We start from the raw sequence: 21,637 nt of genomic DNA on the forward strand, positions 1-21,637 counted from the left end.
TAACTGTATATATAACGTTTAATTAGGTACGATCTCATGTTCTGCTTGTATTAATCCCAGGACGACTACATGGCTAGTGCTCAAGAATATGCTCAGGTGACAGAACTATCAAAGAGGGTCCAACAGTGGGAAGACAAGCTGGGTCCAATACTCAAGAGAGAGGTACAAATGGCTGGCATTGAGCGATGCAAACTCTTTTTATTTATTTATCTTCCGTCTCTCTTCCTTTCCCTGCCATCCCTAATTCTTCCTCTTTCCTTTAAAGGCATTGAAGACTCCTCCTAAACCGCTTGCGGCCATCTGAAAAAGTTAACTTTATGTTGCTCGCAAGCAACGTTTTGTTTGTGTTACGAAATGCAGACAGTAATGAAACGTGATACCTTGTTATCTTTAGCTGGACCTGAGATGTCCATCGCTGTATCGTATACACTGTGCTGTGTGTATTGACCGCAGCTGTATGTACTGACTGTAAACTACAGTAGTGTCTAATTACCGACGGTAGCAAGCTGTGTGTGTATTTTCTGGGATCGATGGTGGTGTCTAACACTTCTGTTACACCTCATTCAAACTAGGTCAGATTACTGGCATAAGACGTTTATCTTTGCGCGAGTCTTCACCCCCTTAAAAGATGTTCTTTAGCTACATAATAAAGATGAATCCTGTATGCTAAATGTTATCACTTAAATTTCAATTGACAATTAGTTTGCTATATATGATCGTGCCGGGTTGATTTTGATGGAAGTTTGCCTTTGATCACTACAACATTTACTTTCTTAACAGAAGATAAATTTCTTGATTGGAGTGTGACAGAGTGTTTTTTATTGTAATGTAAATGGAGTGCTAATCCCTTGAGCATTTGTAAATGGGGTGCGAATCCCTTGAGCATTTGTAAATGGAGTGCTAATCCCTTGAGCATTTGTAAACGGAGTGCTAATCCCTTGAGCATTTGCAAGGATACTGGTGTGGTTGTCGGACAAACCCTTACAGTTTATCTTAGACTGGTAAAACCCATAAAAACCAGCCTCTTGCATGTGTTAAGCTACACCTGTTAATGGCTATTGACTTTGTTCATATCTCACCCAATCCTAAATGGAAACTAATATTAATTTTATAACATGCCTATTTCAAATTCCATCTGTGCTCAGTGCAGCGTGCACATGTATTGTTATTATTGTTACCCAAAATAATATCTTAACAATGACTTTACATATTTGTGAAGGACAAAGGATATTGGAGTTCACTGTAGTCTAAAGTCCTCGTGATTGGTATGAAGCTAAGAGAATTTTGTATAAGCTAGAATTCTTTGAATTTATCAAACATTGGATAATTGTATCAATACACAGGCCTGGATGTCATGGTGGAATTGATCAAAGTTTTGTTACAGCTATAACAGATTTGGAGAATAATTGCTAATAGAAAACTTGTGATGTGAAAATGCATTGATCCCGAACCCACTTGTGTAACCTATTCTGTGATTGAAATAATACAAAATACAAAATTTTTGATTTTTTTTAAACGACTGCGTTTGCACAGTAATTTTAGCCATGGATAGAAAATACTAGAGCTTGTGTGTTTGAATTTGTTGGTAAGGTACGTACGGAAGCTCAGAATTTTCCAAAAGATTTTCCAACCTACGAAAACACTTTATTACTTGAGTGGCAGCAATCTATGCTTCCATAGGTATGAACAATTTACATAAAAATGAACACCACTGATTTCAATGGGAAGAGAGGACTTAATTGTACCAATTCGAAACAGGAACAATTTCATAAAATGCTGTCCACCAGTGACAGAAAAAAATTATTTCACATGTATTTATGTAACTAAAATGTGAAAGCATGAACAAGATGGTTATAGTACCAATGTGATTTGTATTACTTGATTTTTCTTCTGTTTTTAATTTTTTTAAGTCATAGACTTGTATTTTTAACAAAACTTCCTATCTAATTTAAAGGAGAAAGCGCTGTTATCAAAGCATATTGACAAAGCAATCTCTGGTCACATCTCTCTCCTTTCTTTCATTTTATGATACATGAAAACTAAACTGCTTGGTAAAGTCATTCAGTTTCAATTTCTTTCTTTCCAGTATAAATTACAAAATTTATAAATAGGACACATAATAATGATATACAAAAGATGTAAAATGTACAATCATGAAAGCATGAACAAATAAGAAATAAGATGGAGGATTAGAAGTTTGAAAGATTAAAAGGATTATAACAGAGATTCTAAGAACCCATTTTGAATATAAATGGCTGCTCTCTAGATAAATGAGTTCTTAAAAAGCATAATTCTAAAAGTTGGCAAGATAGTAGGATTTCGTAGATTGTACTTGTTGGTTCTATTGCACAGAGAGATCAACTAGAAGTGAACTCATGTATGTATGTATGTATTTTAGATCCTCCTGCAAGCAGGAACTTGCGAAGAAGCCATCATGTAAACTTGCTGACCTGTTATTGTTATTGGTTGTTTGAGATGATTTACTTTGGGTTCAATTTCCACAGGAAGAGCATGGTTTCTTTGACATCCACGACTATGGTACGCTGGTCATCGAGAGGCTGGATGAATGCAGCAAGACGAAGAAGGACCCTATCTTGTTCTCGGAGGTCGTCAGTGAAAAGAACAACTTTGATATCAGCAGAATGTTTCTGGCAACTTTACAGCTGGTATTTAACGTCAAACTATCAGTTACTTCATAAAACCCCTTGTTAGATTGCTTTCTAATATTTTATTTATTTGATGCCATTCCTTCTCTTTCAACGATGACAATAATGTTTTTGATCTCTGTCACTTTGTGGTACCCCAACTGATCATCTGTTACAGAATGCACATTATCACTTTTGTATCTATTTAGTATTTATCTCCTTGTTCAATTAATTCCTTGTTAAGAGCTCTCAACAGATTAAATTTATACCTTCTTTCAAGTCATTTTTATTCAGTGAAAGATTGCATCTCCACAGGTATATGTGTACCTTTCGAATTGCTCCAAAACATCTTTACAATAGCAAGTTACAAAGAAGCCTTCCAAATATCTTTGTCTCAATTAGGAATAATTTCAAAGGACAAATTTCAACTAAATAATATCATATTGCAATGACTTAAAATTCATGAAATCTATATTTTTCTTCTGTTTCTGTTACAGGCCAACAATTACAATGTAGAAGTATCATCAACAGAGCCAGGTGAGGGCGGAATGGACACCATGAGATTACAATTACTGAGCAAGACCAGGCACCACGAAGAGATGGCAGGATACAAAGCGCCCTCTATCAAATAAAGGGCGCCCTCATTAAATAAAGGGTGCCCTCATTAACTTCTCTCCGACAAATGTATTTGATAAAGTGAACAATACATCTATCAAAGAAATTTGAATCAGGAAGTAGATCATGAAGAAGTCATCTCTTCTCGCTTTCTTGATAGGGTTACCATAGTAACAGCCCTCCGATGCTGGAACGTAGTATGAGAATGGCACCGCAGAAGGTAGTATTTAAACACAACAATAGCCTACTCTGGGCTGAGTCATTGGCAGGCTTGGTTAAGGTCCTCTATTATTGAAATTTATCTTTTTATTTTTCTGGCTGTCTGCTCAGGAAATATTTATTTTGAGTAACCTTGAATCAAACTTGATGAACCTCACTGTAATCTGCTGTCGGGTTCCTGACAATTCCTGAAAAGTTGTGAATAATAATGAGTCCTGGATACTAGATTGTTTGATGGTGTGTCTGGTAAGATGTTTTATGACTTGAACTTGTAAGAAATGAGATCAGATTGCTGTAAGGAATGTGAGGGTGTACTAGGCAAGCCATACATAATCAGATGATTGTAATGAATGTGAGGGTGTACTAGGCAAGCCATGCACGATCAGATGATTGTAATGAATGTGAGGGTGTACTAGGCGAGCCATACACAATCAGATGATTGTAAGGAATATGAGGGTGTACTAGGCAAGCCATACACGATCAGATGATTGTAATGAATGTAAGGGTGTACTGGGCAAGCCATACACGATCAGATGATTGTAATGAATGTGAGGGTGTACTGGGCAAGCCATACACGATCAGATGATTGTAATGAATGTAAGGGTGTACTGGGCAAGCCATACACGATCAGATGATTGTAATGAATGTGAGGGTGTACTGGGCAAGCCATACACGATCAGATGATTGTAATGAATGTAAGGGTGTACTGGGCAAGCCATACACGATCAGATGATTGTAAGGGTGTACTGGGCAAGCCATACACGATCAGATGATTGTAATGAATGTGAGGGTGTACTAGGCAAGCCATGCACGATAAGATGATTGTAAGGAATGTGAGGTGTACTAGGCAAGCCATGCATGATCAGATGGTTGTAAGGAATGTGAGGGTGTTCTAGGCAAGCCATACATGATCAGATGATTGTAAGGAATGTGAGGGTGTACTAGGCAAGCCATACACCATGAGATGATTGTAAGGAATGTGAGGGTGTACTAGGCAAGCCATACACGATCAGATGATTGTATGGAATGTGAGGGTGTACTAGGCAAGCCATACACCATGAGATGATTGTAAGGAATGTGAGGGTGTCATAGGCAAGCCATGCATGATCAGATGGTTGTAAGGAATGTGAGGGTGTTCTAGGCAAGCCATACACGATCAGATGATTGTATGGAATGTGAGGGTGTACTAGGCAAGCCATACACCATGAGATGATTGTAAGGAATGTGAGGGTGTCATAGGCAAGCCATGCATGATCAGATGGTTGTAAGGAATGTGAGGGTGTTCTAGGCAAGCCATACACGATCAGATGATTGTATGGAATGTGAGTGTGTACTAGGCAAGCCATACACCATGAGATGATTGTAAGGAATGTGAGGGTGTCATAGGCAAGCCATACACGATCAGATGGTTGTAAGGAATGTGAGGGTGTACTAGGCGAGCCATACACGATCAGATGATTGTAAGGAATGTGAGGGTGTACTAGGCAAGCCATACACGATCAGATGATTGTAAGGAATGTGAGGGTGTACTAGGCAAGCCATACACCATGAGATGATTGTAAGGAATGTGAGGGTGTCATAGGCAAGCCATGCATGATCAGATGGTTGTAAGGAATGTGAGGGTGTTCTAGGCAAGCCATACACGATCAGATGATTGTATGGAATGTGAGTGTGTACTAGGCAAGCCATACACCATGAGATGATTGTAAGGAATGTGAGGGTGTCATAGGCAAGCCATACACGATCAGATGGTTGTAAGGAATGTGAGGGTGTACTAGGCGAGCCATACACGATCAGATGATTGTAAGGAATGTGAGGGTGTACTAGGCAAGCCATACACGATCAGATGATTGTAAGGAATGTGAGGGTGTACTAGGCAAGCCATGCAAGATCAGATGGTTGTAAGGAATGTGAGGGTGTTCTAGGCAAGCCATACACGATCAGATGATTGTATGGAATGTGAGTGTGTACTAGGCAAGCCATGCACGATCAGATGATTGTAAGGAATGTGAGGGTATACTAGGCAAGCCATACACGATCAGATGATTGTAAGGAATGTGAGGGTGTCATAGGCAAGCCATGCATGATCAGATGGTTGTAAGGAATGTGAGGGTGTTCTAGGCAAGCCATACACGATCAGATGATTGTATGGAATGTGAGTGTGTACTAGGCAAGCCATACACCATGAGATGATTGTAAGGAATGTGAGGGTGTCATAGGCAAGCCATACACGATCAGATGGTTGTAAGGAATGTGAGGGTGTACTAGGCGAGCCATACACGATCAGATGATTGTAAGGAATGTGAGGGTGTACTAGGCAAGCCATACACGATAAGATGATTGTAAGGAATGTGAGGGTGTACTAGGCAAGCCATACACCATGAGATGATTGTAAGGAATGTGAGGGTGTCATAGGCAAGCCATACACGATCAGATGGTTGTAAGGAATGTGAGGGTGTACTAGGCGAGCCATGCAAGATCAGATGATTGTAAGGAATGTGAGGGAGGAAACAAATTTATGCTGTTCGGTAAATTGTATGATAGCATGTGTTTGAGTCCAGCTATGCGATGTAACAGGTTCAAGTATGAGTGGTCGTATTTTTATTTTTAGTTGGATTAACCAATCAAATCCTGATGATGAGTAACATCACCAACAGCAAGGCCTTTAAAAAAAAAACCTTCTTAAATCATGGAATGAAAAATTAAATTATTTCTGTTTGACACTGACAGCATGAACAGCTTCTAACCTTTTTCAGATAGAAATGTGATATACTGTAAGTACAAATGCTTTGACACCAGAAATGGTAGTACTGTTAGTAAACGAAATTGTCCATACTTAATGTAACCCTCCCATGCATCATTAATATTCAGTAGATAGTCCTTGTAAATATTCATATCAAAGTATATATGCTAATGGTTTGATTTATTTTAAAGATATTTTAACCTTTGTTTTTACCAATTGTACATGTTTACCTGTTTTGCATAGACTAGGTCTGTAAGCAATTGATACTCTAACATCAGATGTGAACCAAGGTCCATTGCAAAACCCAAAACAAAATTATCAAGGTCCTGTAAGTTTGTACTTGTTGTGAATTTAATTTCAATGAAATGAATGGGAAAATACAGTTTCCTGGATAAAAAACAAGAATTCTAACTTGGTTATTTAAATGAAACAATGTTTTTTTATCATTATTGGACTTGGTGTTATTTAAATTAAAACTTTGTTTTCTTATCATTTTTGTTTTTCTGGAGCATCAAAGCTGTACAGTTATACCAGCTAACGAGGAGCATTGTTCCTATCAATCATTAATCCATGATCTACTAACAAATCATTTATTGCTAACGCAACAACACTAATTGATGTTGACGTTCCGGCTTCCAAATGGTTTAAGCCAGAGTGGTTCGGTCGACGATCACTTTAAAGCTCACACGAGCACAGTCTTATAACATTTGTAGTAGTATTACTAGCATTATACTAGAGGCATGTGTTGAATAATCGGAATTGTCACATAACTGTATAAGAGAAGACTTGATTTATTTATCTCACACACTTTTGATTTGCATAACAGCAAACAGTTTCAAAGTGATGGTCTCATTCTGAACAATATTTTACAACTAGCTTGATTCATTGGCTTTTTTGTGTGTCTGTTTTACCTATGTCCTCTGGTTACTCTTTAAAGAAAGGATCCTGCTTACATCAAATGTCAGGCTCTCTTAACATCCATTCTTTCACCTACAAAGGTTTTTTGCAGTAGATGAGCAGTTTGTTTTCAATAGTTTCTCTCTTGAAAAAAGAATTTCTGACACAACTCATCAATTGTATGTTATTATACACACCAATTGACTGTAGAAACACCTACATATAAATAGATTGGCACATACATGCAATATTGTAACTTAGTTTCCGAGTGATGATGAAATAGGGTGATAACTGAAACCAATTTATAGAGTTTCAAGTGTTGAGTCATAATAATACAACTAACAGGTACATAGGACTGATGGCTTTATGACAATCTTGGTCAGTTCCTAGTAGTCAATGATGCAATTATCAGGTTTTCCTTGCAACTAATAGCAGTGATGTGTTAAGTGATGACATGGAGGTTATGTCAGTTTACGATAGAGAGTGACATGGTTAGACAATGCCACAATGGGGTAAATGATAAACTAACATCAGGCTGGGGACCCATCACCCCCCCCCCTCCTCCCCTAACACATCTGCCCAACAGCCATATATGTTTATGCTAGGAATGAAACTGGATCTACAAACCTGGGCTGCAAAACCTGTTCATGGGTAAAGGTTATGTTCTTGCCTGCGGCAATGAGGATGTTTTACAGTCACCTGGGATATATAAAGACCTCCCAATCCCCCTCCCCAACCCACATAGGCTGAAAGGAGCTAGGAATGAAATGTGACTAAGGCATTTAAAGTGAATCTCTTAACCCTGTCTACAAAATATGTCCATGAGTAAAGGTTTGTTATTCTTGCTTCGAGCAACGAGGATATGCTAGTGTCACTGGATAGATGCTTTTTGGTGGGGATGGGTAGAGAACCCCCCCCCCCTGTTACACCCATTAATATAGGATGACCATTAATTCCCTGTAATAGCATTAATACAGGATTGCCATTAATTACCCTGTTATAGCATTAATACAGGAGCTGCTAATTTATATTAGCCTAACTCTTGTAAATTTGTTTGATTTTTGTTCCTTACTTATTCCATATGACTCTTTGCACTTAATCGTGTTCCACACTTACTAATCTTGAGAATAAACTCACACAAACAAATCAAAGAACTGTGTACAACAGTAGGTTAATGAATTTCATAAATTTATTATACGAGAGCATATTGTTACACACAAAAGAACAGAACATTTAAAATGATATGAATATCATAAACTCAAATTCTGCATAGTATACTTAGTAATTCTTCAGGGACTTTAACATGACTTCATCTCTTGGGAGTAATTGGTACAGATTGTATTTGCAAGTAACTCTTTTAATTAGTGACAAAATGGAAGCAATTCCTCTGTTGATAAGCAAACCACCATCAAACTCCCTAGTTTGTTGCTGTATCTTAACATGATTGCCAAAGCTGATAATTCAATTGCAGTCTTAAAAAGAAAACTTTAAACAATATAATCTTTGTTTTCTAACACAGAAGGGAATTGAAAAGTTGACACTTGCTACACATCGATAAATGATAAAATTTTGTACTGAAGTTTACCCTATCATGGCATATGTAAATACTGTACACTGAAACAGTGGCATGTGTCAGGGGACTGCAGCCCCTTACACATCCTCATCTTGGGGGTGGGGGTACATTTAGTATGGAAAGTTTTCCAAAATTCAAAAGTATATTTTGGTGAGTAGACTGAAGTATACACCTAACTAAGATTTCAAATTACCCAGAATGCACCATGTGATGTCTACACTATATATTTTCTCATCTTATTCATGATGGGTGTTTGATGTTCTACAGGACTCTAAGTAGGTCTGTGGATCTTTAAACTGAAAATTTGAGATTTTATCATCAAATACGCAGCACTGATGGCATATTCCAAATGTTAAGAATACTGTGGTCTTTAAAATTTTATACCAAAATAAATTCACATATGAAGAGAATCCCTCACACCTCCATATTTTCTGTGAAAACAGAACAGTACTCACAACCTTTAGTAATGAAAAAAATCTTTGCAATTTCAATACCCACCCCCCTCCCCCTCCTTCCACAACAGGTGTGGGTGGACTTTGTCAAACTTTCAGCAAATTTATGCCCATATTTTGGCACCCCATGAGTCATGTCTAGCAACCTCAGCCAGCCCCCTCCCCAGGAGGTGTACCCCTAGTTGATAAATGGCATCTTAAATACATTTCCCCTTAAATTGGATGTTGTGTAAATCCACCATATTCATATACTGTGTATACATCATAAACTTTTTAAATTGATAAAACTTTAAAATACTAGCTTGGGAATACTCTGCAATCCTTTCCCACGTTCTTAGACAGCAAATAAACTCGATAAGTGAACAACCACAGAACATAAAACATAGCATTAAGATCATGAAAGAGCTAATATAAAGAAACTTTGAAAAAAAAATATTGAGCACCTATGTAAATAGTTCTCAGGTGCTCTTGGGAAATTGATCAATCTTGTATTAAACATCCCTGATGATTTGATTATGCAGAGAGTCACTCCTACCCCCTAGATAACGGTACCCCCTAGATAACCCCTTCTAACCCCCTACATGAGACCACAAACTGAAATATCTATCTAAAAGATCCTCTACTCTTCTGAGTCTTAAAATGACAAAAGCTCTGATTAAACGATCCCCACCCTCGTACCATAACAAAAATAAAGAACGGAAAATACAACCACCAGCTTCCATCATTGTTTCTTTTCCAAAGTGAATAAAATGAAGCGAGCATGAACAGAAAGGAAAAAATGGAGGAGAGGGTAAAATGAAGATAACTTTAATCTGTCCATGTAGGAAAGGGATAAATTCACTATGAATATAGCTTTCCAATTATCCTTTATGATTGTCCTCAATTTAAAAAAAAATTGTTTTTCAAATAATTTCTTTTGAAAAAAAAAGATTGTTCTCTCTTACCAAGGCAATAAAATTAGATATGGTTATAGTCACATTGCATTTTAAGGTCACAAAGAAAAAGTTAAGGGAAGATGAATAACTTTCTGATTTTGCTTGTTTGAATGGGATTAATAAGAAGAAAAGAGCCAGGGAAAAAAAACATTTCTAGAATCCTTCCATGGTTTAATTAGTCAAGTTTACTTTCAGGTTGGTATTGCTATAATTACAGTAAGTGAAATGTACGTCGTAAAGTTACTAAAATGGCTTAAATTTGTGACCAAAGGGAAATAGAAGATTGCTCAGTGTTTTCAGTTAAAAAGGAGGTAATTAATAGAAGAACAGTATGAATTAATGCAGAGAAAGTGAATTAACTTGTAAAATGTAAACCCACTTTCCTTTTTTGTTGGGAAAGAAGCTTATTTACCGTAAGAGGAGAATTGACCACTTAGTCTGGTTAGTACTGTGAACCATTATCAGTATACTGTACAGAGAGTGATCTGTAAACTTGTAAAGCATCAAATATATGCTCCTTTCAATTGAACATCACACTTTAAACTATCCAGCCATGTGGTGCCATACAACTTACTATAGTACGGCGATGATATTCAGCATTCCTGCTGTATATAAAGAGTTGATATATTTACTGTACCTTCTTTCATTTATAATTTATCTACCTTGATACTGCGTTGCACATGAGATGATATACATTCCAATACTCCCGGCTTGCTTACTCTGGCAGTTTCACCTTAACAGCCTGCATGTCGTACGTACAACGTGACATATCACACCATGCATTAATAAATACAGACTGCTGTAACAGTAACACACACACAAACATATACATAAAGGCATTCCGACTTCTTACAGTCATAATTACAACCTACAGGCTACAACACATGTATCTGTTTAAACTCTCTCATGTGACATGCTAACTAGAGCCATCGTGGAGTACCACCCATGGGAATTATCAAGCACTTCTATAAATGCCACACATTTTAATGCATCTCACAGATGTCTGTAGCCAAATATTACACAAATTAAACAAATCTTCTTAATATACCAAATTTAGCAAACACCCTTTTGTTGTTGGCTAATTTACTTTCATAATTTGAGAAAGGACAAACTGAATAGGAAACGTCTTATTCTGCGTTGGCAGAGGTGACTTGCGGCTCTTCTCTCCTCTCCACGATCTTCTTACGGTGTTCTGCTGAAAGACACGGACCAATCACACGGTCCAGGTGCTGTATACGATGCTGGAAACGGCATCGGTCCCGGGCAAAGTCAAGCCACGGCCCTCTCCTGGTGTTCTTGATTTCATCGATCAGATGACTAGGTTCGGGACAAACTATCAGTGTTGCTTTATTGTTGAAATGTACCTGAAAGAGACAAATATAGAAAAAAATGGAACTTGTGTTAGATGCATTGATACAGTACTGTACCTGTAGTGAATGTTAAATAATATTTCCTTTTCTACACTATCGATGCATTCGATACAGGCCATGGAAATATAACTTACTGCAGATTTGATGTTCACAGATTAAATATGAGGTACAGTAAGTGTAAAATAATTGTGTGCATAAAACATGTTGCATGTTTATAAATTTGTCAGCAATTTTAGCATGACAACAGTATATTCTTTTTAGCAATACTTCACTACTGGACCAGTATTTCAAGTACAGTATTACTGTACCACCCTCTAAATTCATCTTATCATTGTCTTGACTTGGGCCAACAGTGTATTACTGCACATGTTCAACTTCAAGAATCTCTCATGGAAACTTCATTTGCATAATTTCCTACGTACAATAGAATACACCTGTTATACTGTAGGGTTCAATACAGCAATGAACATATAATAAGTGGGTGTGTGTTGTACAAACTAGATATGGTTGACTTAACTCAAGCGGTAGGTTGGTAACAATTTTGTTATCAAACAACCTTTGAACAGGTGATGAAATAACTAATGATAATGCATGCTTTATTGTGTCATTAGCGCCATGTCACTCCTTGCTACTGTAGGAGAACTATAGAAGGTCGACCTAGTTAATTGCACTCAGCATACAGTAGTACTGTACAATACAGTACTGTAGGTATAACACAGACATGACTAAAGCGACTTGTATTAACTGCTTGGAGGAAGTACAGACTTAGTAACATCATACATGCAATGAAGGCTCAATGTACAGTGATAAGGTGAATACAGTAGAATGCACCAGAGCATGTTCTATGCATGCACTAATGTATTCATGCAATTCTGAATGGATATTTCAGCAATATTTCTATTTTTTTAATAATATTTTTAACCCTTCAGCACATTTGTGATCTAGCTGTCACGGCAACGTTGGCAAGTGTGCAAGCTCACTTCCTCACGACCACACGTTCCCATTCCTAACTTCCTTTAAAAGTTCATCCTATGGGTGACTTTTCTTCCCCATTTAGCCATGTAGGTATTACTCACACATTACACATGTACAGTACAGTAGTTACACCATGTACAGTTTAGCAACCCTCAAACAATTTACAGCATTTGTGATACTATTGACTGTTGCAAAACCACAAGAATGTCAAAGGTATTTTTTTTTGAAGTGAAAGAGGAAATATAGTACTGCAGGGTTGTGTGCTGTGTCAAATTGCAGAAAGCAGAAAAAAGAACTGATTTTCTCACTTTATGGAACTTTATCGCCTGTCTTTGCCAGATATTATCGGCAACCAAGGTCAAAGACAAAGAATGCTGGTACTCTGTCATGCAATGAAGAGTACATATGTAGGCACTACAGCACTGTACTCACAAAATTATACTGGCATGCTACAGTGTACTGCAGTGAAGCTGGTAGCTTAATTAGAACTTAACCTGACATGTATACTGTACTGCAATGCAATGCAGCTGGTTGCTTAACAGCCTTAACTATACAGTACTTCTGTAGAACTACAAAACCATAACCATATCCCAACCAACCAGAACTTGTTGAAATGTAGTTATGTACAATGACACACACGCTATGAAGTACTTTAATAACCAAGTCATTAGGGCTGATACATGACCGTACTGTACAAGTAATGACGATCTACAGTAGTGAATTTCCAACAACTTCTACTGTACACTGTTTGAAATTTATCAAAAGTACTGTGACTAAATTGTAGAATAGCAGTGTTTACCAATAGGCATATATGAGAAAGTGACAGTATTGTAGTCTGTACAGCACTGAAGGTCATCTACAGTACTGTACCATCTTGATATTAGCTTTTCAGATTACCAACACAGTTCAAATGGTCTTTTTTTGAAACTTTCAAAAGCTTTGTGACACTAAATCTGCAAGTGGCCTAAAAAATATATTTTGTGCTTCTAAGCCTTTCATACAGTACAGTATCTGAATTTGATAGCAGTCACATTATTTGTTGTAAACTGCAAAATGTAAAAGATCCAACTGCTGCATTGTACATTATGGAGACATACAGTAGCAACTGACTGTGCAGTGTACTGTACCACCATTGTAGTAAGGACCATTAGTAAAATTTTTCACATTTCTTTGTGTAATTAAGGTCCCCCCCCCGGCCCCCTAAAAAAAATTAAACTTGCTGTTTTACAGAAATTTCACATGTCATTCTTGGATGTATTTCAATGATTCTTGGCATTTTTTTAAATATTCCTTCTGCGAAATTCATGAAATTTATTTGACATTTCCTGTGCAGTTAGGCTCTCACAATTTCTATTGTACAATTAAAATATGACATATCTAAAGGTAAGTTCTGCCCAAAGTCATTCTTTAATAATACTACTGTACCTTTTTGGAGCTTTTTGTTCCTCTGGCACATACAGACTTCAGGCAGCTCGTTGGGAAACGGACTTTTTGAGGAGACTGTCCTGATACTTGGATCGTGGGCATCGAGTTTTGGCTCATACGGCCGTTCTGTTCCAAAGGCACTATCATCGACACGGGCCGGTCCGAAACTTGGCAGATAATTCTCTGAGAGATGAGTACAGTTCTGGCTTTGGGTTTGAAGATGGGACCGCAGGGTACGCTAGGGCTGGTCTTCACTTCCGGCGTGGAATTAGGATCACGTCGGAAATACGAGAGAGGAGGGAATCGGTTGTTGGAAAACTGGTAGATATTATTACTCTGGTCTCTCTTGGACGTGTCGCTGCTGACGTGCTCCTCATCCGAGTCATCAAAGCTATCCCAGTCGTCACTCTCATCATCAGAGTCATCTTCGTCGGAGGCGGCGTTGTATCCTCCTAGAACGTAACTGATGGAAGGATGGAGACACTTTTGTCTTCTGGCAGTGTCGTCTCCATCTTTCTTTTCAATTTCCTGAACGGTCTGCTCGGCCCTGGTCTTGCAGCTATCGGCTTTATTGCTCACCGCCTTTGTCGAGGGAACTGTTTTACTCTGAAGTTGATCAGATGGAGACGTCTGCACATTCTCTCCTTCCTCCTCCCAGTCACCATCACTGTCAGAATTTGTCTCCCCCTCGGAACCGGACTCTGTTCCAGAATCAAAGTCTTGACTCCTGTGAGACCACTGCGATGACGACGATGAAGTCATGGGTGAGGAAGAGGCAGTAACCTTACCTCCTCCATTCTCTGTCTTATTGGGGTCAGGGCATCCTGTCTTACAAAGCCATCCAGTGAGAGGATGGAAAGGGTCGTTGCTCAAGAAGTATTCATCCCAGGTGTGCTCAACAGAATTATCTAGAGTATCCCAATCGCAGTCCAGAAAGTCACTGTCGCTCAAACGATCGACAGATTTCAGACTGCTTAGCATAAATTCTATGGTCGAATGTCGCTGTTTATTCCCATCAGAATTTACCTTTCCAACTTCCTGCTTATTCACAGAGCTATTTGGAAGAACAGTTTCACTAGAATCGCTACATTTACTAACAATTTCCACATTGGCAGTTCCATTGAGTGAAGAGCACTTGCTTAATTTGACATTTTTAGAAGTTTTTTCTTTCTTTGCCTTCGCATCTGAAGACTTGACCGGAACATCAGAAGATGATTTTCCAGCAACGACCGAGTGATTGCGGCTTTCTATGGGAACACGATCAACGTTGCTTTTCTTTTCGGTTGTTTCCTTCTGTGGAGGGCGTTGGAGGATTTTGGTAAACATTCTCGGATGGTTCCTTTCTCTGTTTGAAGGTTTCTTCCTATTCGAACCGTTAGGATGCTTCGGTTCATTAACATGGACGTGTGGAATTTGTTGAGGGAACCTGAATGGGGTAAATGGGGCTCTCTGGGGTACAAAGTTAAAGTTAGGCGGAGGAACGTTGCCATGTGGCATATTATAAATGGGTGGATTGACGAATCCCATTGGATGTGGTGGTATCACTGGTGGTCGATTCAGGAATGGTCCATGTTGTCGCCACCTTTGGCAGGGTTGGTGAATGAAATTAGGTGTGAACACTGACATGTTAATGAAGCTAAGGGCTGCCTCATTATGAGCTTGTTGAGTCTCACTCGGTGGACCGTGGGGAGCTGAATTTGGAACAGGTCTCACATTCTGTGGTTGGTAGCCCGCACCTCCATGTGGGACATGAGGCCCCAGTGGACCTCTGTCTTGATTGTTGTACATATAGCACTGCGACATATTAACTTGAGAGTTTGTTTCAACCGGTATGTTGGGATTCTGATTGGTTGAAAAGGAATTAAACTTTGAAGCCAAAAGATCCAGTTCTACTGGACCAAGACTATCTTTGGAATGAAACATGTTATTGCCCTGAAAGTGGCACAAGTTTGTAGTCCTTCTGCTTTTAGCAGCTACTTCTCGATTCACGCTGCTATTGTTAGCATGAAATCTTTTACCGGTGTCCCAATTTGCCTCTCTCTTTTTCTGACAAACTTGCAAAGATTCTTCCGGCTCTGGAGAACTATCGGCACTTTCCCCGGTACTATCAAGTCTCAGAAAGTGTGGTCTTTTACTCATCCAATCTGACGTCTTTCCAAAATTTGATTGCACATTAGACCAACCAGATGGCTGAAAATGTTCAGGTGGAGGATTTCTGTACCAAGTTGCCCCATTAAAATTGTCCGTACGATGTAGTAGTTCTGAAGCCATCTTTCTTGTCTAATTATGACAACAGATTAGCAAATATATATCTTTTCCCTGTTCAAGGGATCTCTCAAGTTACCATGTAATACAATGGTATCGGAAAGCTGTTGAACTACTGTAACGTTATACTATTTTCGACAGCAGCAGGCCTACAGTGCTAAACGAAAATGAATCCCCACTGTTCACCATGTTTAAGTATTAATTATTAATATTCCTTATTGATATAACAATAGTTTGATGACCAGGATAATCTAGACCTACCACTAATATTCCTCAACTAGTACGTCCTACACTCATATAGTGCTATCTGTACTACAGTACCAAGTTACTACTATCATTCAACATTACTTTTGTGAATGTGAGTTAATGCAACTGTTATGTTTTACCTTCGCTGAGTTAAATAAGTTTTTTGAATAACTTTTCATTAAAAAGCAGTGTGCGACGTTTTTATTGCAAATTATGTAAGCACGTTTCAAAACTTCTTTGATATTCACATGCTGTCCAAACTGTTCCAATTTATCAACAAACAGCTGCTCCAACCGAACGTGTTTCACAGAGTACGATATCATGTGTGAGCCTAGGCTTAGAACAATAATGGCGATAAGGCGGCCAAGGAACAATATGGCAAATATCTTGATTATAGTTTCCAATAAATTTTCCGGCAACGATGGACAAAATGTTCAATGTTGGTTGAGAAGAAAATGATTCGTATTCGATAGAAGATTCTGATAGACATTCCATATTATATTCACTGAAAGATTGCTCCATTTTCAAAGAGAAAGTTGTTCACGTTGTTTAGTAGTTATTCATTTCAGTATGTGTGATATTCAAGTGTGTAGTGAAGTAGGCTAGGCCCGGCTATGTATATATTATACCAGCACATACATAGGTTTGTGTAATCTACCATTCACATAGTACTGCAAACTCACGTAGTATTTTCCATTGACATATTGCTGTCTCGTGTTGCATCATTATTAGAGTATGACGTCAACATTATTCATATCGAAAGCAAATTCCGAAAAGTGCAGTGTGCAAACTCAGTCTTCCAGGAAAGTTCTTTGACGCACTCGAAGTTTTCATACTCCTATGGAAAGCCCGATGTGCAATAATTCAAAAGACTCAGTTTCTCGCTGATAAAACTCAGTTTTTCGTCTAATAAATTGTACTTTCGAGCGAGAAACACACTTTTTCGCCCCTAATGTGCAATAATTCGAAAAACTCATTTATCCCATATAAACTCAGTTTATCGACTGTGTTTTTCTCGGTAATAAGCTCAGTTTTTCGATAAACTGGGTTTGCAGTTTTTTAGAATTATTGTACATTAGGCTTGCCATATACTCCCGTGCTGTATAGTATGCACTGAAGCAATCTAAATAAGCACTGCTCAAAGACTCAAAGATTAAAAATATAAAAAAATCATAGGAAAATGTATCTAAATAAGAGTAAGGCAAGTATACTAAGCATGGACGTATTACCTCCATGGGCTAAGGGTCGACGGTGACTGGGGATCCGGCAAAAAAAGTTAAATAGTTAAAGCATTCAAACAAAAATGATTCGAAGTCATTTCTTGGATGTTTCCTACTGTGTACCTATACATATGTTTGTCGTAAACTTGTTTAAATCAAAGTATCTCGAAACCGCTAACGTCACCTACAAGAGCAGGGTACAATTTTGGAGTGTTCGAACAGAGGCTATCTATCCGACCAATATAAGACACAGTAGGCTACAATAATTCCTTTATTTAAGGAAAAGTCGCCCAGGAAAGAACCTTGGCACGAAAACAAAACTACCTAACGACTGATCCGCTCTCAACCCCAGTTCCCTTGCATCGGGACTGTGACTGTGTGATCATCGTCAGGTGTGCATCACCATTCCACTCGAAAGGGAACAGATACTACATATGATCTTAGCCAAAAGGCCGAGAAGCGATACAATAAATTCCTTGACTCCTTACAGCATGATGTTTCAGCTAAGAGTGAGGTGTTTGCTCCAATTACTAGCCTACATGAATACTTTTTAAGAAGAAGTCGCCCATGAAAGAACCTGGGCACGAAAACCAAACTACCGAACGACTGATCCGCTCTCAACCCAGTCCCTTGCATCGGGACTGTGACTGTGTGATCATCGTCGGGTGTGCATCACCATGCCCTCGAAAAGGAACAGATACTACACATGATCTTAGCAAAAAGGCCAGTACAAGGAATTCGTTGACTCCTTACAGCATGATGTTTCAGCTATACTAGTGAGGTGTTTTGCTCCAAAGTGGCCTACATGAATCGGCTAATCCGTTGTGCAGAAACTACTTCGCATCTATTAGCGCAGATTGTAAAGAAAATATCTCGCATCTCTTAGCGCAGATTGAAAAGAAAATATTTCTCATCTATTAGCGAAGATTGTAGGCCCTCACCTGGACATTGAGCAATTCTATAGAATTCTCAATCTACCCATATATACCTGTCTATATCATGCTGGCACATTCCTACTGCATAGACACCTTCACTAAATCTGAATAGTTCCCTGGATTCCGAGTTTGAGTACAGTTTACTCACATAAAAGATAGCCCAGCTCACTATCCCCATAGTAAGATACCATGGCATATCAACTCTAATGTGACAGCTAAGTAGCGTGGTATTGCATGTACCTTATTCTTTTTCTTCTCAGTTGAACATAATGTCCTAGCAGGCTCAATGATAGTTTTGATGTTATTGTAAGTGGGGTTTTTTTTTATTATTAATTAAATCAAAATCAAATGGAATGAACACAATTGAGATGAGATGCTATATATTGACCGTTTACAGAAACGTTTGCATCACACAAATTATGCTTTTGCACTATTTTATCTAACCATTGTTTGCTGGCACTTGATGCGGTTTAGAGTTAATGGTATGTATTTAGATCCTCCTGCAAGCAGGAACTCGCGAAGAAGCCTTATTGACCGCGCAAGCTGACCGAAGTCAGTCTCTTTCATTCATATTTATCGTCCATGATTATGAAGTGTCAATTGTCAACAACTCTGTAACTGGACGACATACATTAATCTTGGAGTGACTTGAACCGGGGATGTTATGATTGGAAGCAGTGGCGTAGCCACGGGGGCGGGAGTGGGGGCGACAGCCCCCCCCCCCCCCATGGAAGCTTGTCGCCCCCAGTCTCCCCCTTTGGGTGTCGAAAAAAAGAAATTACATGTGCGAAAAATATATCATTGGTCTGAATGGTCTGGAATCTCCATGATGACCACTCATGAACGACCCTTCGACCGCGGACCGGCAGTAGGCTATAGTTGCTGAAAAAACCTGACGTGACATAGCGCATAGTCCGAGAAGACATCTTCAGTAGTCGCACTATACTGAAAAGGCATGTTAAAAGGATTGTCTGGTGGCCCAAAGAAGTTACCTTAAAAAATGATAAATAATTTTCTAAACATGTTGTCAAAGTATGAGAACGCTAATGTTGCGTTTGACAGAGAAACGATTTTTTAATCGTTAAGGATAGACATTTCAAATATGATTTGAACAGTACAGAACGTGACGTCAGCTCTGCTAATGCAGATTGCATCATAACCCACGCTCTGAACAGTACCTACAGTAATCACCACAAAACCGCGTTTGTATACAGATTAATTTCTTCCTCAATTTTCGGTGAAATTTCTTATAAATTAGATATGTTTTCAAAAACTCCTTAATCCATATGTAGTAGATCGGTGGTTTCGTGGTCTTTTGGTAGAACAAGATAAGTTTTAACAGCGAACTCTTCGTTGTTCGACCGTCGAATTATATAATTCCTGCTCTAATAAATACAGGCGCGTAGCCAAAGGGGGGAGGGGGCGACCGCCCTTCCCCCCCCCTTGAGCATATTTTTTGTACGTTTTCATGATATCGCTATATAGTAATTTCAAAATAAAAAATGCTTAGTTGCAACTTGCAAGGCCTGGGAAGTGCCATTTCCAGCGATCTGGGAGGCATTTCGGCCAACATTTTCTGGTACGCTTCGCGCCAACTTATTGTGGCGCTATACACTTAGATAGTTTCCAATGCCGAATCTATACGGCTCTGACAATCTGCCTACAGGTTCGCCCCTCCCTTGGCAAATTCCTCGCTACGCGCCTGAATAAATACTAATACAAACAGCTAATCAGGATCATGTAACCAGTGCGCATTAACTGATCAAACAAGCTAGTGAGCAATATTATACTTGAAGTTTATACTAAGTTCGTTGCAATTAAACGTGTCAGATGCAAACGGTTCATAAAGTTCACTTGCTCGACATGTCATTTTTCGTATACCAACTGTTGGGAGTAGCCCGACTCGACAACTTACAAGTTTGGAATCTTCAAGTTGCTCTTCACATGTATTGTGTATAGTGAAAATATATGAATATAGAAAACATGTACTATAGGCTAAAGTAGCTAATATAATAGTGACAAACCCAATTGCAAAATATTATATATGATATAAAAAATATGCCTTCGTGACAGTAACATTTTAGTAACAGTATAGCCTTATGATATAATGGTGATCAAATTACCCGTCCAAAAACAAATTAAAGTAAAAAAGGCTTCCTTCGTATAAACCAGTGGTTACTAAATGTGACTTAATTAATTTAGTAAGTTGGCCTGACGTTTCGATCCTAGCAGGATCTTCTTCAGAGACTAAAATGATTTTTAGCCTCTGAAGAAGATCCTGCTAGGATCGAAACGTCAGGCCAACTTACTTTTATACATTCTATTACACAGGCTCTCTAGTGGATAAGCAGTTTGCTAACAGTTTTATTTTATTTTAATTAATTTAGCACCGTTTTGATGTTCACGGACAGCAGGCTATATGATGAGGTAAACAAAAACGAGATTCGTTAAAAACGCGCAGGTTTTTCAAACTTCATTTTGGTGAATAAAATCCACGCGATTTGTAGTAATTGTTGCTGAATGTTGTTATGAGTATATTACTCGGTAGGTTTGCTAACATTGCAAAGCAACATAACGGAACGTATTCGTATTTCGGCGCTTCAATAAAGAGTCAACATTCTGATGTGTGCATGTGCAACATCTAAATCATTGGTTCTCAAAGTAGTCCCTACCGCCCCGACGGGGGCGCTGGGAACTTTCAGGGGCGCTATAGAATCCACGGGCGATAGGGGGCGCTCGCAAGCTAAGGGGGGGGGGGCGTTGGCATTAATTTATGGGAAGAGCATGCATGCACTGGCGAGCTACAATGCTTGTTAGATATTTCTGAATTTCTGTGCAGAAACAAGAATTGCTTGAACTTCGTTGATCTAGTTTTGTCGTCGACTGCCGATGCAATATGAGTTTTACATATTAATTATAGAGCATGCACTTAGTTTCCCCACATCGGTTTTTACAAATTCTTCTATTCGAGAAGTCTAAAAAGTGTCAACAATTAATGTTAGCGTTATGTTAAACTAGTCGTAAAAACACTCGACGTTTACCCCGGGCATCAAACCAAACATGACATTTTAAATTTCATAATAACAAAATGGAATCGATTTAGGAACGTCAGCTTAGAAAAG

The 21,637-nt window shown here is 38.6% G+C and overlaps 2 protein-coding genes and 1 pseudogene across 4 annotated transcripts in view; 1 reads left to right on the plus strand and 2 right to left on the minus strand.

Moving 5' to 3' along the window:
* Nucleotides 1-9,980, plus strand: part of LOC139970239 (condensin-2 complex subunit H2-like) — a 24,636-nt gene extending 14,656 nt beyond the window's left edge. For 2 of the 3 annotated variants that reach the window (XM_071975895.1, XM_071975896.1), the window contains exons 15-17: nt 61-162; nt 2,505-2,666; nt 3,143-9,980. In XM_071975895.1, coding sequence (XP_071831996.1) covers nt 61-162; nt 2,505-2,666; nt 3,143-3,277 — 399 coding nt within the window. In that variant the 3' untranslated portion in view covers nt 3,278-9,980. Of the gene's footprint in view, nt 1-60; nt 163-2,504; nt 2,667-3,142 lie in introns of those variants that run through there. The other variant, XR_011794070.1, reaches the window with a different exon arrangement.
* Nucleotides 8,291-16,997, minus strand: LOC139970238 (uncharacterized). Its single transcript, XM_071975894.1, has 2 exons — nt 13,850-16,997; nt 8,291-11,443 (listed from the first exon to the last, which is right to left on the minus strand). The coding sequence occupies exons 1-2, from the start codon at nt 16,118-16,120 to the stop codon at nt 11,207-11,209; spliced, it is 2,508 nt and encodes an 835-aa protein (XP_071831995.1). The 5' UTR covers nt 16,121-16,997; the 3' UTR covers nt 8,291-11,206.
* A 970-nt stretch (nt 16,998-17,967) lies between these two features.
* On the minus strand, nt 17,968-18,044 carry LOC139970352 (U2 spliceosomal RNA; annotated as a pseudogene).
* Nucleotides 18,045-21,637: the final 3,593 nt, after the last annotated feature.

Source organism: Apostichopus japonicus, chromosome 7 (assembly GCF_037975245.1).
Source record: "Apostichopus japonicus isolate 1M-3 chromosome 7, ASM3797524v1, whole genome shotgun sequence".
Classification (NCBI taxonomy): Eukaryota; Metazoa; Echinodermata; class Holothuroidea; order Aspidochirotida; family Stichopodidae; genus Apostichopus; species Apostichopus japonicus.

Coding starts and splice junctions, on each gene's coding strand:
- LOC139970238 (XM_071975894.1), bottom strand. CDS start 16,120: ATGGCTTCAGAACTACTACATCGTACGGACAATTTTAATGGGGCAACT. Junction 11,444..13,849: donor GAACAAAAAGCTCCAAAAAG/GTACAGTAGTAT, acceptor TGTCTCTTTCAG/GTACATTTCAACAATAAAGC.